The 16,216-nt window shown below is 42.5% G+C and overlaps 1 protein-coding gene across 1 annotated transcript in view; it reads right to left on the bottom strand.

The window, feature by feature from the left end:
- csmd2 (CUB and Sushi multiple domains 2) overlaps positions 1-16,216 on the bottom strand; it is a 217,233-nt gene that overhangs the window by 28,558 nt on the left and 172,459 nt on the right. Inside the window, exons 44-49 of the mRNA XM_070921819.1 lie at positions 13,807-13,984; positions 11,541-11,686; positions 11,369-11,449; positions 10,587-10,700; positions 3,129-3,317; positions 2,114-2,260 (exon numbers count right to left, since the gene is read on the bottom strand). Of these exons, the coding sequence (XP_070777920.1) occupies positions 2,114-2,260; positions 3,129-3,317; positions 10,587-10,700; positions 11,369-11,449; positions 11,541-11,686; positions 13,807-13,984 (855 nt within the window). The remainder of the gene's footprint in view (positions 1-2,113; positions 2,261-3,128; positions 3,318-10,586; positions 10,701-11,368; positions 11,450-11,540; positions 11,687-13,806; positions 13,985-16,216) is intronic.

Raw genomic sequence — 16,216 nt, 5'->3', positions numbered from 1 at the left:
GTTTGTTGGCTAAATTGGTGGCTGCAATAATCGTTTATCATCCCAAGTGGTGCCAGCAACAGGTCTGTGGTTCCTAAAGAATGGGGGAATCTGAGGCCTGAATTGCATTTTGCGGATCTTACAATATCATACCACTACACACCTGTTGGAGAATAAAAAAAACATTGAGAAAACATTTTTTAAAATGGTTTGGATACAACATTACATGGCTGTGTGACACAGAAAATGGTGCTTATTGCGAGGAGAGATTAGGATGGAACTGGACCATGGACACACACACACACAAAAAAGCGTATTATCCATTACACTTAATCACTGTGACCACTTTACAGTTCTATAAAAATGTAAATTCAGACTCAAACCACTCACACGTGGCAATGAATATGGCCTCTCTTTCAAGCCAGTGGGAACTTTTAGCACCATGCAATCAGATTAAACTCCCTTACAGTATAAAAACTTAAAGCCATGCCAGCGGTGTAATATGTATTCAGCATTTATGAGATGTTGCTGTCTCAGAAAAATTGTTCCAGGGAGACACAGAATGTGAGATTTTTCAAGCGAGCTGACGGACCATAATGTGGCGCTGAAGAGATGTTAGATAAAACAAACTTCATGTGGAATTTGATGCCGAGGTTCACTAAGAAAGATTTTAAGATTTCTTAGTAGAGGTGTGCTACAGGCTTTGGTCATTTTGTGAAGTGTAGCATTCGGGTTTGAAACACTTGTCCTCTCCACAATTACCCAGGATAAATTCTCATTAATGTCCCTCTTGATGGCTATACGGGTAAGAAATAGAACACACACAAACCCAATGTTTAAATCCGATGATATTTAATATGCCGACTGAGACACTCTATGTTCCTTGGCGAGGCCTTCTCCTGTCACTCACTGTGACTGGCAGTTCCTGAGCAACCCTTGAGTTCAGTTCTTCACTTCTACCTGTGTCTAACTCATTTGTCCCCCTTTCTGCGTTCCTCGCTCCTTCCTTCTCTCTGCCTGTTATAGCATACAGCTTGTCTGACTGCAATCAGCCCTGGAGCTCAGAGGAATCAGATCTACATTGGCAGGTGACTGGATTGGAATAGATAATAGAGAGGAAGAGAAAGAGGGAGGGGGGGAGATAGTGATACAGACAAAGGGAGGGACATACTGTATAAGCATAAGGAGATTGTAAGGAAGATAGAGACAGAGTCGGGAAGACTGTGAGTTGATTGGATCGACTGAAAAGATGAACACGTCAAAATGAGGTGATAGGGAAACAGTGAGAGAGGGTATGGATAGAGAGAGAGAATAGAAAGCTGAGATGGGGAGTTGCTAGAGGAGATGTCTGCAAGTTGGTGATGGAGGACCGGCCCGTGGAGACAAAAGATGGATTGATTAAGAATACAGCCAAATACATTGAATCTTCCTGTGCCATCTGTTCCCTCCTCTCCACCAAGGTACTGCAGAAGGCAACTCCATATTGACCATGACAACTTGTGGGTTCGAAGCCATCACTTAGTCCGCCTGTCACTTAGCCTGCTATGGCAAAATCCATCACGGCTTAGAAAAAAAAAAAGTCAAATGAAAGAGGCAAGAGAAGAAAAGGGCAGAGAAACGACTGAACATCCGGTTGGGGAGACGGAGAGCTCCACTGAGAGGAGGAGAGAGACGATTAGTCAATCTGGCTGAGTGGTGTTGATACAGAACGGAGGGAGCCTTTTAAATATTTACACAGTCATAATTCACAGGGAGTTATGCAGGTGTCGTATACCAACAGATCCTTCATGGGAGCAGGACAAAACAGAGGAATAATAAGCAATACAAGAAACAGCGTTTTCTAATTCTCAGGCATGTGCTGCACAGCAAGGACCGCTGCAGATGCCTGCCGCCCCCGTTAGGTTGTCATGGAGATGGGTGATATTTCTAGCTATTTCAGCTGCAGTTGGCAGCCCAAATCTTGGTCTTGTTGACACAGCAAACCCAAGATCGAATGAACAACAATGTCCAGAAATCACAAAGTCAAACATGAATTTCTTCTGATAAATCAATTCTACATGGACCACTGACATCACATTTCATATTAAAAAAAAGCCTGTAACTGCAGGCGAGTGTATGCCTGGTGTTGACTCACCTGAGTAGCGTATGCGAAAGCCTTTGTGGCTGGTAGTGTGATCGAAGGACCAGTGCAGGTAGACTTTGTTACTGGAGCTAGTGATGCTCAGGGGGCTGGAATAGTTCCCACTGAGGGTGATCAGGAGAGGACTCTGTCTGGATGGGCCTGGGTAGAGAGAGAGAGAGAGAGAGACATAAAGCACAATTATTAAGAATAATCCATCTTTGTCTCATCACTTCGTGCAAAAGAATAAAAGCGCCAGTACTTTTATGTAAACCACCGCTAACACTGGCTCTTCAAAATAATGCCTTGTGTTCCATCATTTACACACTTAAATCTGAAAGAATAATTTGAATAGCATTTTCCTTGTAAATGTAAATTGACAGAACAGAGAATATAATTAATAAAAATTTCCCATTTCACACGGATTGAATTTTTTTTAAAAGTCTAAATTTTGAAATGAATGTAATTTTCCCCTAGTCATGGCTTTTGAGGGATTGTGCATTTTGTTACACTCGTGGTAAAATCTAAATTTGCTCAGCTCCTAATTGTGGAAAAAAAGATATCTTTCCATAATTGGCTTGGCAGCCCCAATGTTAGCAAATGTCTGTTCCTCTCCACTCGGCAGGAGATAAAAAGCACTAATCAAGAACACTAGTGTATTCGACTGCCATTTTCTCAGAGTGGCCTGGCATAGGTGCTGACTGTGCCTCTAATCACATGCAAATTTACAAGGCAGATGTAGATGTCACCATGACAGAGAGCCTGTATGTGATTTGCCATTGCAGTGGATGCAGAGAGCTTTGTTATGGAAGGTAAATTCAGCTGTCTGGCCCATTTTAGCCTTTTATTTGTGGATATTTATGAAATTGAGTCTCTGGCCAAGGAAGTGTGGGAGGAGGATATGTTGTGGGCATCACCCACACCAGGAATGCAATAGGATGCTGAGTTAAACTCTTCTCGATAAACAAAAGGTAAAAATAATCATAATGCTGCTCAGCTAAATTACATGATACTGTATGCAACCACTCACCATCAAAGATCTCGAGCTCATCAAACTGACGGCTGGTCTGGAAGTGCTCTATAGTGAAAGTGATGTTGTAGCCAGGTTCTACTTTTACCACCCAGGAGCAGGACTCAAAATGGGGGAAACCGCTGCCTGGTGACTGGCTCATGATGACACCTGTGGACGCTGTCAGTACCTCATTCATTGGACAAGTCACTGTTGAGAGAAATAAAAGGCAGAGATAAAAAAAAATCAATTAATTTGAATGATAGGAATAATACTTTATCTGGACACCTTACTTTATTCTGGTCACTGCACTGTTGTTATTTATCTTATCTTATTTTTATTTTTATTCTTATTGTTATTTTAGCTTTTATATTCTACTTATTTGTTATCAAAACAATAGCACCTTCAGACCACAGCAAATTCCTTGTAATGTATGTTACTTGGCAATAAACAGTTTCTGATTCTGATTCTGATTCTGAATAGATTTATTAATATATTCTATATTGTTTCATGATTGCGCATGACTTCTAATGGTTGTTCATTCTTTTTAGCGAATTTAATTTACCTTGAAGCACAAATTGGATTGGTTAGATCCATACTGTTGTTGGAGGGCAACTCAACGTGACTGAAAGCATCGCTAAGTTAATTGTCATTCTGGTCCTGATACTGTCGCAGGAAACAATGCTGTCCATGCTTAACCAGTCCAGGAAACAGCTTATATATTATATAATATTACTGACTTGCCACAAGCATATTCCCTCCTCTTTGCCCATTGTCAGTATGTGACACATGCAATGCTAACTTGGCGGCTAGTGTTCACATCTGCCTGGAAGCCCTATTGCTGTGGCACGTCTGTGTGGACCACATCCATCTGCTCATCCCTGCCATTGGTATTCTTGTGGGACATCTCCATAACATCCTTTGACATTTCCAAGTGGTTTCAGTCTGTATTATCAGATTCAGTTGAGTTTTTGCGAAAGCTGTGAAGGCCACCTCTTAATCTGCCAGAGCTCATACACTGTGGAACCCCAAAAAACAAGATGCAATATGAAAGAACGCCAATGCTGCAACGACGACACAATGCAACTGCTCCACCCCCCCCCCCTCCTCTTGTTTTTGCTGCTCACCTAATGGGGCTGGGTCCTGAGGAGGTAGAGTGTGAAATAACTCTTTCCATAGCAGAGAGAGATATACATTGGCTTTTCTTGTTTGCTTGTGATTGCTTTTTGTAGTTAAATAAGATACCATAAAGCTACATAAAGTAAATGTTCTCCCTTGTGGAATTAACTGCTTTCTACTGTATATCACTGTTTCCTATATTGCAAGGGTTCCCAAGGGCCTGCTTTGGCAAACATAATAGTACAAACTGTTTTAACACGGAAGCTGTGCTGAAATTCAACCCAACAGCTTGTTAAGAGCTTTACAATTAACAAAAGAGAATTTCAAACTCACAGGAAACCATACGTTTACCTTGTTAAACACCAGCCAGAGGCTTTACTTACGATCATAGCAGAAATCAAGAAAAACACACCGTACGATGCTATAAATGTGATTAGAAACCCCTTCAAAGTGCACGTGACCAGTTACTTTTTGCATGCGCATACATTTTGTGTGTGAGTGTGTCTGTCAACAACAAGTGTGGCAGAAAATTTTGCCGGGGGTGTAAATGCCCCTGTTGTGTGCCGCAATTTGAATACCGAGCCTGTTCTGCCTCTGGGTAAGGCTGCACTTGGCACTTGCAGGTCCTTCATTACAGCGGTGAAATACTGAATGCTCGGAATCACATTCTAGCAGCGCCTCCTTTGTGGGACAATGTGTGTGTGACTATACACTTGTTTTTGTGTACGTGGATGGGCCGTGTGTTTGTGTCAACACACTGTTATTTGTGTTTGTGTGTGTGTGTGTGTGTGTCTCGTTGCTTGTTCAACCTCCTCTCAGTGTGTTCATAGGGGAAGAGATTATTAAATCCGCAGGAAAAAAAATATGGCAGACAGCCTGGGTTAAACAGCATTTGCAAGTAATTCTTAGCATTTGTTTTACCCTGCTTGGTGTGTCAACTAGGTGGGGGTTATTGCCTCAGGAAATCCCAGATAATGTCAGGTAAGCTGTCACTCACAGAAAGGCATGTTCCTGTCAAATACTTTTGCCACAACTTTTTGCATTGTATTACAAACACAAAACCAACTCTATCTGCAAATGTTGTTTACCATAGGTCAAGAAAATCTATTTTTTTGTGGGGCTTTTTATGCCTTTATGAAATAGTCGACAGTTTATGAGGGGAGAGAAAGATGGGGAATGACATGCAACAAAGGTCTCCAGCTAGAATCAAACCCAAAGGCCACCAGGGTGCCCCAAGAAACAGTAGTTGTTTCTCAATAACATGTGGTGCTTGCATATACAGTACGCTAAAGTAGTGAGATAATATAGCCATTATACTAACATTGTTAGTTGTTGAGTTGTACATTAAGGGGACATTTTGGAAATGGGTATGAGGGTTAAATTGCAGTTTAGAGCAACATCTCAGAGAATACAGTTTCCGCAGCATGTACAATGGTACATGCTACAATAATAGTACCATCATGTTAGACATCTCTGAAAGTACTTTCGGCATCTAACTTCAGAAGTAGAAGTGACAGTAAGCTATTCTCATCCCAAATTCCAAGAAGACATTAACAAAGTCTGTGAAATTATTTACAACCTCAAGCACCTCAGTGGATGTGAGTCAAAAGGCTTAAATCCATCACTGATAGTGAAGCTGATTGGCCCTGGAAGTAGCATATAAAATTAAAGAGTGAAGTTCATTAAACAATCAATTCTCTGAGGATGAGATGTGTGTTGTCAGTGACCTTTCAGAAAGCTCTAACGTGTCTTCAAAACTGCTTTCAGCTAGTCTTGGAGCTGATGGAAAGAGACAGGCAGGGGCTCTTATCTATAGGCTGCTACTTATTAAACTAATCCACTTTGAAATGAAGCATCACTCTGCTTGGCTGTAAACAAAAGGGTATTAGGGGACAAATCTGACAGCTGGAAAAAAGGCAGCATCAACGCACAAGGTGAGATCAACGCTGATAAAGCTCAAAATGAAATTTCACCTTAATGAGACATGGAATGGAATAAACTGGTAGCAGGAATGGCAATCTGTGAAACATCCCCTCTGTTTGTGTATAAATTGTTCATGTTATGCAACAGCTTCCCAAGCACAGATGCACACACATGTGCATCCATACATGCACATTTGTGCACTCTAGTATGTAAATATGGACGCACACGTACATAAATCCACAATATATCAAGCTCGCAGTGCCGTGGTGCTGTTGAGATGCCTTTACCCATGTTGTTATTTAATTAGCATAAGCTGAGGAGCGATAACGAGCTGATAGAAGGGGATGGGCTACAACATGAGCATTAGCGTGGATCAGGACCGAACAACTCGGAGACGTCAGGGATGACAATGAAGACCTGAAAAAGGGGCAGCTGTAATCCATTCTGTGGGACTAAAAAAAGGGGGCTACAGCAAAAAAATCATCTAGGGAACAAGAAGGAAATAGAGAGGCAAGAAAGGCGAAGGGACCGAGTGGGAAGAAGAATGCTAGCTAGCTGGGAAACTAATGTGATGGGTGATTATGCAGGTTTTAACCAGAAATCTGTCTGGGACATAAACACAGGGATTTTGGATCATCAGAGCTCATTGTGTTTAATTAATTAATTCAACACTTTGTACTGATGCTGTTCTTTGTGTGTGTGTGATGTTGGAACTCCCCGTGGTCTCGGCAGACAGCAGCTGTAGTTAAGGGCTGTGGATCCAGCACAACCCAGTTTACTCAAATAGCAGGCAAATCAAAAAAGCACAAAACCAACTGGTTGCTCCAATGGCAGGAAACACGAGAGAGGCTAAACCCTTTGCCTCCGTGACTGGCAACAATCCTCCGGATTAAGTGTGTGTCTGTGTTTATGTGTGTATTGCGGTTGCTTTTATTTATTAGCCTGTGTGTCGGTGTTGGGAGACAGAGAAAGACAGATCTGGGTATAGACAGACAAGTGTGTGACAATACATTGTGTTGTGTTGTTGTGTTTTGAACCAGCCTCAGACAAGGACAAAAAAAAAAAAAAAATGGGGAGAGCGGAGAATGAAGGGTACATGTGTTACGTAAGAACAGAAGTCTGGCGCTAGTGAGTTGGGGGGGGGGGTTGCAGATGAAGGGAATGCAGAGGATGAGAGAGGATATTTGCGCTGAGGGGCAAGCAGCACTGCAGAACCGGCTGCTGCTCTCTGGAAGACTATCACAACGACAATATCCACTGCTGTGTAACCCAGACACACGCTAGACCACTGTGTGTGTATACAGTATATGTGCGAGTGTGCGAATGAGTGTGTATGTGAGTGAGTGGGGGGGGTAGGGGCAGCTAGATGCACAGGGAGGGTTGTGCTTGTCAAGAGCTAGAAGTGGTGATTTGATAGGTGCAGCTGCAGCCGGCATGTCCCCTGCATTTCAATGAGCTGTGCACTTCGTCTCTTCGCTGCCCTCCAACTACGTCTCTCCCTGTCCCTCTTTCCCGTCTCGCTTTTTAACTCCTGTCCTACTCTCACTTACTCGCCATCCTTCTGCTCATTTAGCAATCTCTCCTCCATCTTTTCTGGACAGATTCTGTCTTTTTTTTTCTCACGAATCTTATTCTTGCTTATTCAGAGTAATCTCAAAATGTTCTCTTCCTATCCGTTCACTCTCTTCTCTCCCCATCCAATCCTCTCCTCTCCCTTACTTTCCTCTCTACTCTCAACTTCCTCTCACTCAACTCCCGACTCCTTCAGCTCTCCTCCCCGTCACCCTGGTCTGTGTCTATGCAGGCCAAGTGACAGCTTGCAGGAAGGAGGAGTATGATGGAACAGTTTGTCCCCAGTACAATGTTTCTCTCAGCGTAAGGGGAACAATTAACGGGCCATGAACTGAAGCGCAGATTCACAGCTGAAATGTGCCGAAAACTGCAAGTAAATGCATTCAACTGTCACTGAATTTCACTTAGATTTTAAAAAACAGCACTCAGATTTGTTTAGCTTAGCAAGGCAAAGCTGTGCGCAAAGCATGATATTTTCAAAAACTAAAATACGAGGCGATGTCAGTGGATGCTTTCACTTGCATGTGTCGCGGCCGCATATGTCTGCAGGCAAAGTGAAGGGTTAGCAAGCAAGCAAAAGGCAGTACTTCATAGAGGGAGAAATAAACACACATAAAGAATTTCCAATTTCCCTTTTTCCTTTTCTTCTCACTTGAATTTTGACACCTTCAGTCTCCTCTGTTCTGCCTCTCGTTGGGTGTCCTGGGTTCTTTGTTCCACATCTTCATTATCAGCCTATACATAGCTCCTCTTCCCCTTTCATTGTCCTCTTTCTTTCGCCTAACTCTTTTTTTACCTCCATCCTTTTTCCCCTCATGCTGAGAACATTTGTATATTTTCTCCGAATTAGTTGCATTTATCGAATTTTCGCCTACTCCCCCCCCGTTCACCACGAGACCGAAAAACAACAAAGCAAGACAGGGGAACAAAGAATCAAGATGTTTTAAAAAAGAAAGCAAGAGACTGAAAGAAAGCTTTTATCATATTTTGAAGAGAAACAAAAGGGACCCCTCCATGCACCCAGTCTCTTGCCCAGAGGAAAGGTATTGCACACAACATACAGTATTATGATGATGCAGAGTGTTGGGAACACTGCACTCATCGATTCCTCTGGGAGGACGATATCTCGGCATGTAGAGAGCGCCACAGCAGCCAACCTCAGCCTCATGGGAGCCGAGCATCATCCACAGAGACGGAAAGTGCTGCCAAACTGATATGTGGCTGCGGCTCCATGACTACAGGCAGAAAGAGTACCCATGGGATCCAGGGATAACGCAAAACTCAAACTAGTGCATGAGTAGTACAAAATGATATTGGCTACCTATAACCCTGCTGAAAATAAACTCACTGAGGACCCCTTTGGCAGAGGAAGACAGTGTTTCACCGGTGTCGGGATATATTTGTGAAACATAATGACTTGTCAAGACCCTCTTGACAATGAGATGATGGATCTCAAAGGGCTAACAACAAAATGTATTCAATATGAAGTGTCTTAATATGTACTTTAAAGACGCCACGTTGCTGTCATCCTCTTGTTCTCAAGAGGCTGGTTTGATGTTAATAATGTTGGATTGCTTTGTTGTATTTCATGGGCTACTTCGGATTGTTGGGCTAATTCATATATAAAAAAAAGAAAAAAAAAACCCCAGCAGCAATGGAATACTGATTTGGACGTCTATTATCATGGCAATGGTAGAAGCTTCGAAGCAACCCTAAACAGCTGCCCCTATTGTTTCTGTGCTGGTGAACTGTGCTGCAGGTGTGTTTTGGACTTTTAAAGACTCTCACCTATATGACAGTGTCATCTGTGTTTGATGTTCAGCCATAGAGATGACACAGATCCACAGGATTACTTTGGACTGCTGTGAATCTGCATCATAATTGGACTTCAATGGAGTACGAGTCAAGACCAGGTTTAAAGCAGGCCAAGTAACTTGAGACCATATCAACCGAATTAAACAAGGAAAAAGACACTTTCTGAATGTCAAACATAATGCTTAAACTGTCTGAACTATCATGACAGATCTGAGCAAGAGCTCTGGACTCTTTTTTTATGCTTGTTTCACTTTTCACATTTACTTAACATTAAGACTGACCAGCATATGCAGCATCTACCTTTATACATGTAGAATACAGTATACGAAGCTGACTTCCTGTCCATTTATGCTGTAGCAAGATTTGACATTTTCTTGGAAAGGTTGGAGCTATGGGGAAATTCTGACATTTGAGTTAGATTCAGTTGCCAGTAACAGTTTAAATGAAAGAAGCTATGTGAAAAATTTTTTGTTTGTTAGATCCAGTTTTGCTCATTGTTTGTCTTCTGACTTTGAACATCACACACAGATACATTGTTGCCCGGCAGCTGAAAGACATATTGCACCAGCACACGAACAAACTTTTGAGCTAAAAAATACAAAAACACCAGTATTTATTTAGCATTCAAGCATTTATCACAGAATGTTTTAACCACTCAACACATTGACATTTCAGATCCCTTATATAGTATTTGAATATTCCATTGATTTTTAGAGAGATAATAAGAAAAGATAAAAACAGGAGGTAAAAAATGTACTAAATGTAGTTAGGAGGGAAAGCGGTTTCATTGGGTTGGACCCCTGGACAGGCAGAATAAATATGAGCGAGGGAAAGTGAAAGAGCAGTGCTTGCTTATCGTCACTGAGGTGCCCTGGAGCAAGGCTCTTAACCCCTAAGCACTCAAGTGGAGCTGGTCTGAGGCCGACAGAGCTTCCAGGTGTGAATGTATAACTGTGTGAGCGTGAACAGGGCCTTCCCGTAAAAGAGAGCATGCCTTTCCCTGGAAATAAGTAACCTTTTCAAGTTTTCTAGACTTAGGCTTTCACTCACCGTCACATGAAGGCGGAGGCCCCTCAAACTCCAAGTGAGTCCCCAACCGGCAGGTCAGGATGCTGTTTCCACTTAACTGGTAGCCTGGAAGACATCGATAGCGCACTATATCGCCTGCACAGAGAGAGATGGAGGAGGGAGAGGTACAGATCAGGGATGGTGGCAACAATCCATATGATTGATAGAAGCCAAAATGTCTTCCTACACCAATCAGTGCTCCTGAGCCAGGATACTGATATAACACAGAGGTGTGTCTCAATGAAAGAAAAAGTTAACAGTGTAAAAAAGAACCATTATAAATCCCCCACTAGGGATCCTGTATATGAAACACTATGTCAGTTTTTCCACCTTTGTGTCTCTAAATAATAACGAGTCAAGAAGGTATGCAAATAAACAGATAAGGAGAATTAATCTCCATTGTCTTCTGCAGGGGAGAATGAGAGCACCTGTCTCAAATCCCTCTGGCTTTGTGATTATTTTGTCATAATCATTCAGTTATACTGCTGCCTCAAAACTCCCTGGTTCATGTAGTTTGAGTTGAGCCTGCAGTCAGTACCATTACCTTATGGGATGTGTAGTCAATATCAGAGCCAGTAAACCTGAAGCAATTTAAGCTGTCAACGGCAGAAGGTGAGATTAACGCTATAAAATACTATAATGCCACACGTCAGGATGGGACCAACATCTAGTACAAACATGTCAGCAGTGCCTTGATAGCAGTAATTGTGTGTGTCAATGTGTGTATGAACATGCTTTTTTTTTGTGACAGCATTTCCACCTACCAATTTTAAACTCCTTGCTTGCCATCAGGATCTCTGCATTGGGAATGATGGGGGGCGGCAGGCAGAACTGCAGCCTGTAAGCTTGATTGAGAGCATGAAAGGAGTCAAACACAGAATACGTGTGAAATATCTAGTAGAAACAAGGATCAAGTAAGAAGAGTATTTTACATACCTTGATAACTGATACGGAACAGTCCACCCTTCTCTGTGTTACTACGGAAACGTATCAGCACCTGATTGGACGTACTGCTAGGCGGGTCATTGGGCTCTCCATCAGTGAACACTCCCAGTTTCCTGGCTGTCTCCTGTGGACCATCCCTAAAGGAAAAAGAGGTCACAGGTCAACTATAACTTCAAATATAACAATATACAGGAGTAAAGTGATGATAATTAACCATCTATCAGCAGCCTCTGCTCAAAGGCTCACTCGGTCTCTAACCATAAAGCACCTCAAGGCTCTGTGATGCACATCTGTGAGGAAACCAAACAAAACCACATGCCAGATTATTGTCAAGCAGCTTTCAGCAGCAGAGTACAACCAAGCTGCTCTCACTTCATCATACCCAAAGCAATTACTCTGGGCTGCTCTGGGTGATTATGTTGAAATAAGGTAAAAATTACAGATAAGCGTGGAATGACAGGTCTGGATTGCGCTGTTACTGCTAACTGCCATCCAATGGGAGTGTCCCTGGAAGCTGTGGCCCAGCCTTGGCAGTCCCCTGGCGTAGGCACGGCCGATTAAGCCAGCTCCCAGATTCCTGCCACAACCATTCAGCTTAAAAACCATCTGTCTTTGGCTGTCAGACTGGGCATGGGAGATTACAAGCAGCTCTGGAAACGGCTGGCTAGGGACTGCTGCCTGACAGCTCTCTGGCCAAGCCGCCATTACCGGGCCCATTTCCTTGGCTCAGTAGTTCAGTGGATAGATACACAGCGGTGGTAACTGGAAACTGGGGAACATGATAGCCCCCATCTTGGCTCTGCATGAGCTTGTTGGGAAAGATCAATACAGTGAGGGCCGTTTACAGAAGAGCAACAATACGATAGAATATGGACATTTTGGCTGACTTTGGCCATGAGGACTTAGTGACAGAAGCTCTCCATGGACTAAAACCTAAAAAATCTTCACACACATTTCTACAAGCGGCCTAAGCCTTAAAACATAGATGTCAACCCCGTGCCATGTGGACTTTTCATGTGGTCGTCAAGTTGCCAGGTTGGCTGGCAGTCAGATCTCCGGCCTTACTGAGAGCTGGGACCTTTGGAGCTTGTCTCAGGGAGAGGGGATCAACTGGGACTGGCAACCATCATGCATGCAAAATCCTGTCTTTGGTGGCACATATGGCAGGCCCAGCCGTGCATTACGGAAGTGATGAAAGGAGGCTTTACCCCTTGATACTCAGTCATGCAAAAAGACATACACCTACCACATAAATGTCCTGACACAAACAAAAAAGGAGCACACACACTCACACATTTCCACCTGCAAAACCTCTTCTCTCATAACTACTGCTCTGATTGGTCCTCCTTGGCTGATTGCATTCATTACAAGTTAGTATTTGGTATTTAGGAAATATGATATAAAAATGAATAATGATTGTCATTAAGATTGGCAAACCCCCAAGTATTGAATCATGACCAGACTGTAAACACCAGAAACCTTCACTTTACAGTTTGTTTTAAAATATCATCCCTACAAAAATAACTCCCAATATTATTATCCTTTACATTTGCGGAAAAGAGGAAAAAAAAGGGAGGGGGGTTTGATGATTTTAAAAGAATAAAATCGACTGTGTCTCAGGAAGAGGGCAAGCAATGGGGGAAAGGTGGATATGAAAAGAGCAACAATAAAATGACACAAGAAGAGAAAGATCTAATCTGCAGTTTTTTTTGCCACTGTAATGGATGACAAAGACGAGGGACACAAGGTGGGAGGCCATACTGTACTCATTAGTTAGAAAACAATCAGCAGAGTCACATAAAGAGAACAGTGAATTAAAAGAGATGGGGGGAGGGGGGGGGGGGGGTAATTAGAGATTAGCTAACTGGACCCTGAGTCAGTTTTGTAAACAACACAACAGAGGTGGATTCGGGAAAAAGAGCTGGAGGCGTAACAGGTTGAAAAGTAGGAGTGGGTGACAAGGAGTTGAAAGAGGGCATTGAAAGAAAAGACAAAATAGAGGTGGTACTAACAATAAAATGGAAATGCCACAGATGAATAATCATGGCAACATTTCAATGACATTTGCTCGTGAGCTACCTAGTTCAACAATTTGTTGAGAAGGCCTTGAGAGTTTGGTTTGGGTATTACTACAAAGCTTGAAATATAATTTCAGTATACCCACAAACTAAAATGAACATTATCTGAAATTTTAAGGTACAAAATATACATAGTATGTCATAAAAGGAATTTCCACATATCTGCAGTAGTTTCTTACCAGACTGTGATGAAGTCATGAGGCCCATGAACCTGAAGCAGGGTGAAGTTGAGTTTGATGCCGAAGCCAGGAGCCACGGTGATCAGCCAGGAGCAGTCAGCTGAGCTCGGGTACTCCTCTGGGTAGCCCGGGGAGAAGATGGTCCCATTGTCTGATGTGATGTTCCCACCACAAGGCACTGGGGGGGGGGGCAGAGTATATATATCAGTGGGCCAGGAATACAACAGGACAGATCCATAATTCAGCTGCAATTGGTGGAAAAAATGGGATTTTTCATCCGCTTCTTCTTCTGCTTCCCTTCTCAGTGTCTCTCTCCCCCTCTCCTTCACTCTTCGTCTGGTGCCCAGGCGCTTGTCTGAGCTAAAGATTAGCCAGTAAAGCCTGTTAGCAAGTGGGGACTTGGATGGAGTGTTTTGCTAAGATAAGGCCTCAACCCTTTCCCATTGGGGGCGAAGAGAGAGAGTGCGGAGATGAGGCAAGGGGTTAGTGCGGACCGGGCTTTTGAGGTGTGTGTATATGTACAGTATGTGTATGAGGAGTGGATATGCATGTGTGTGTGAACTTGTGTGTGTTTGAGTGACAGGAAAGGTTAAAACAGTATGTCTATGTCAAACTGACAACACTAGAACCTCATAAGTTCACATATCCCGGGTATCCTGAGGGTAAAAAAATCCTGCGCAGCCTGTCAAATACAGTAACACTCACACGCACACACATACAAACTAGCCTGCACCCGGCCTCAAATCTGCATGCACAGAAATTGTAACTATATTTCAAACATTCCTCAGGAACTCAGGAGGTTCTAACCAACTTAACGATTATGAAGCTTAACATTCCCGCCAGTGCCCTTAGAGAAACCCCATATTCACTGTGGTGGAGCAGAGAAAATCAGGAGGAAGTGGTAATCGCAGTAGTGCAGGCATCTCAAGCAACCCAGACAGGGTATTCAGCTTAATGGCACACCCTTGGATGCCTATGAGTATACGATCATTCCCGAAGCAAAGACTGCATGTTGTATCCCTCTATTTCTCTCTCAGTTTATGTGTGCACTCAGCTGCCTGCTTCGGCCCTGTGGTTGATTGGCCCCTCAGCTGCTGGCTCACCTGTTACATGTGCTATCGATTGGACCAATTGATTGAACCCTGGACACTCTATGGAGATGCATCTCTGGCTGACGCAATCAACTGGCTTTCAAAGAGTGTGCGTTTGGTTAAAGAGTTAGGTGGAAAACTTGAAAGTGTTGCTATACAGAAACATAGCAAATGGAAAAGGGGTGATGAAGGAGGAGGAGATAAGACAGTGAAGGTTAAGTACAGAGAGAAGTGGAAACAAACAAAAAAGACAGGGTACAGGGCAAAGCATCTTATACAAACAATGTGATGTGCCAAGACAAGCAGGTATAGGTGGAGGCAAGGTAACAAAAATCAATGTACTTCAGAGGAAATCTATGTAAATACTGTAGTGACAGAGAGACTGAAGAGCAGGCGGTACTGAGCTATGCTGGGCATTTGTATGGGTGTTAAAACATGGTTTGCTGCCACATAATAATGGCTATGTATTAGCTGAAAGGAGATCAATACATTTACTTTGCTAACAAAAGCAGCAATGTTGTGTGATGTTTGTGCATGCATGAAAATATCAGTAAAATAAAAACAGCATTTAGAATTATTTGGTCTGTCCTAACCGGCTTTGTCACTGTGAATGGAAACTGGGTACCAACCAACTGACTAATCTAGAAATTTGAAGAAAAAAAAAAACTGTGAAAATGTGTTATTTGCAGTGTGAGTGTGTGTGTGTTCAGGTATATTTATCCCATTAAGAATGAGGTATCTCTAATCACTTAATCTTCTGCTATATCACGTCCTCACACCAGGTCACAGGATCGAAGCCAATTCAATTACACTCACAGTCAGAAGCTACCTCTGCTGGTCATTTGAGAAGGCAAATACACAGTTTAGCTCACAGTTTTAATGGACGGGCACATGAATGGACACACACACACACACACACACACACACACACACACACACACACACACACTCATATAGTGGGAAATAAAACATGTCAAGGAATGTTAAGTAGTTTCCATGGGTTGAAATATACCCTATTACACTGGTATGCACTAATGTATATTAAATGCTATATATTATCACTGCATATTGCATTGGTACAGGAAGGAGCTGTATTGGAATTGCATCAATTATTATAGAAATAAACGGAAACATTAAAACTACACACTCACATTGTACCGGTGTATAGAATACGGCATGCACATACATGAAAACACACACTAAATCACACACACAGGTATAATTTTCTTGGGCAATATACTGTGTGTATATATATATATATATATATATATATAATAAATTCTGCTTCCAACTTGTGAATATTGAAAAGGTCTACACAA

Source organism: Enoplosus armatus, chromosome 16, assembly GCF_043641665.1.
Source record: "Enoplosus armatus isolate fEnoArm2 chromosome 16, fEnoArm2.hap1, whole genome shotgun sequence".
Lineage (NCBI taxonomy): Eukaryota > Metazoa > Chordata > Actinopteri > Centrarchiformes > Enoplosidae > Enoplosus > Enoplosus armatus.
This window is presented reverse-complemented; position numbering and strand designations above follow the sequence as displayed.